The sequence below is a fragment of the Phaethon lepturus genome, unplaced genomic scaffold (genome assembly GCF_000687285.1).
Source record: "Phaethon lepturus isolate BGI_N335 unplaced genomic scaffold, ASM68728v1 scaffold27633, whole genome shotgun sequence".
NCBI lineage: Eukaryota > Metazoa > Chordata > Aves > Phaethontiformes > Phaethontidae > Phaethon > Phaethon lepturus.
In genome coordinates this window covers 519-1,204 of record NW_010527399.1, presented here as the reverse complement: position 1 = coordinate 1,204, position 686 = coordinate 519, and the positions used below count along the sequence as shown (strand labels likewise).

The following is a 686-nucleotide window of genomic DNA, read 5'->3' as shown; positions in this document are numbered from 1 at the left end:
CGGGGGGGGCGGGGACAGGCAGCACAGGCAGGCTCCCAGCTCAGCCACCGGCCCCATAGCCCCCTCTGCCTCCCCATGCCGGTCCACCAGCTTCGTGGCAGCGGCCAGGGCACTGGAGAGCTGCTTCGGACCACTCTCTTTTTCTGACACACTTTGTTTTTCTCTCCCTCCCTCTGTCCCCCAACACCTTTATCCCTCCTTGAATTACTACCCCCCGACACGTTGCCCTCCGTCTCTCCCCTTCGCCCCCACCCACGGAACACGCTCATGTGCCCCCATCCCCTTGTCCCGGCACCATTTCCATGCTCCTTTTTCCTCTCTCTCACACCCGCGCTGTTCTTTCTGCCCCTCTCCCTCTCTCCTCCGCAGGGGCTGTTAGAGCCTCTAGTATTTTCCCGATCCTGAGTGTGATTCTGCTTTTCATGGGTGGACTCTGCATTGCAGCCAGCGAGTTCTACAAAACCCGACACAACATCATCCTGAGTGCCGGCATCTTCTTCGTGTCCGCAGGTAAAGTTGGGCTCCAGGGTGCCGTGGGTGGGGGGGTTGCCCAGCCAGGGCATCCTGCAAGGGCACGGCTCCCTAGGCAGGGGTGCGTGTGTTTCCCAGCCCTGACAAGCCTTATTCAGGGTGAAAGCAGCGTCCCAAGCAGCGTCCCAAGGATGCCTCTCCGTCCTGCCAGCTCA

The 686-nt window shown here is 61.1% G+C and overlaps 1 protein-coding gene across 1 annotated transcript in view; it reads left to right on the top strand.

Annotated features, from left to right (window-relative positions):
* The window catches only part of LOC104617931 (voltage-dependent calcium channel gamma-2 subunit-like), a gene marked incomplete at both ends in the record, with an annotated part of 4,736 nt that overhangs the window by 3,536 nt on the left and 514 nt on the right, over positions 1 to 686 (top strand). Inside the window, one exon of the mRNA XM_010283376.1 lies at positions 370 to 510. Coding sequence (XP_010281678.1) covers positions 370 to 510 — 141 coding nt within the window. The remainder of the gene's footprint in view (positions 1 to 369; positions 511 to 686) is intronic.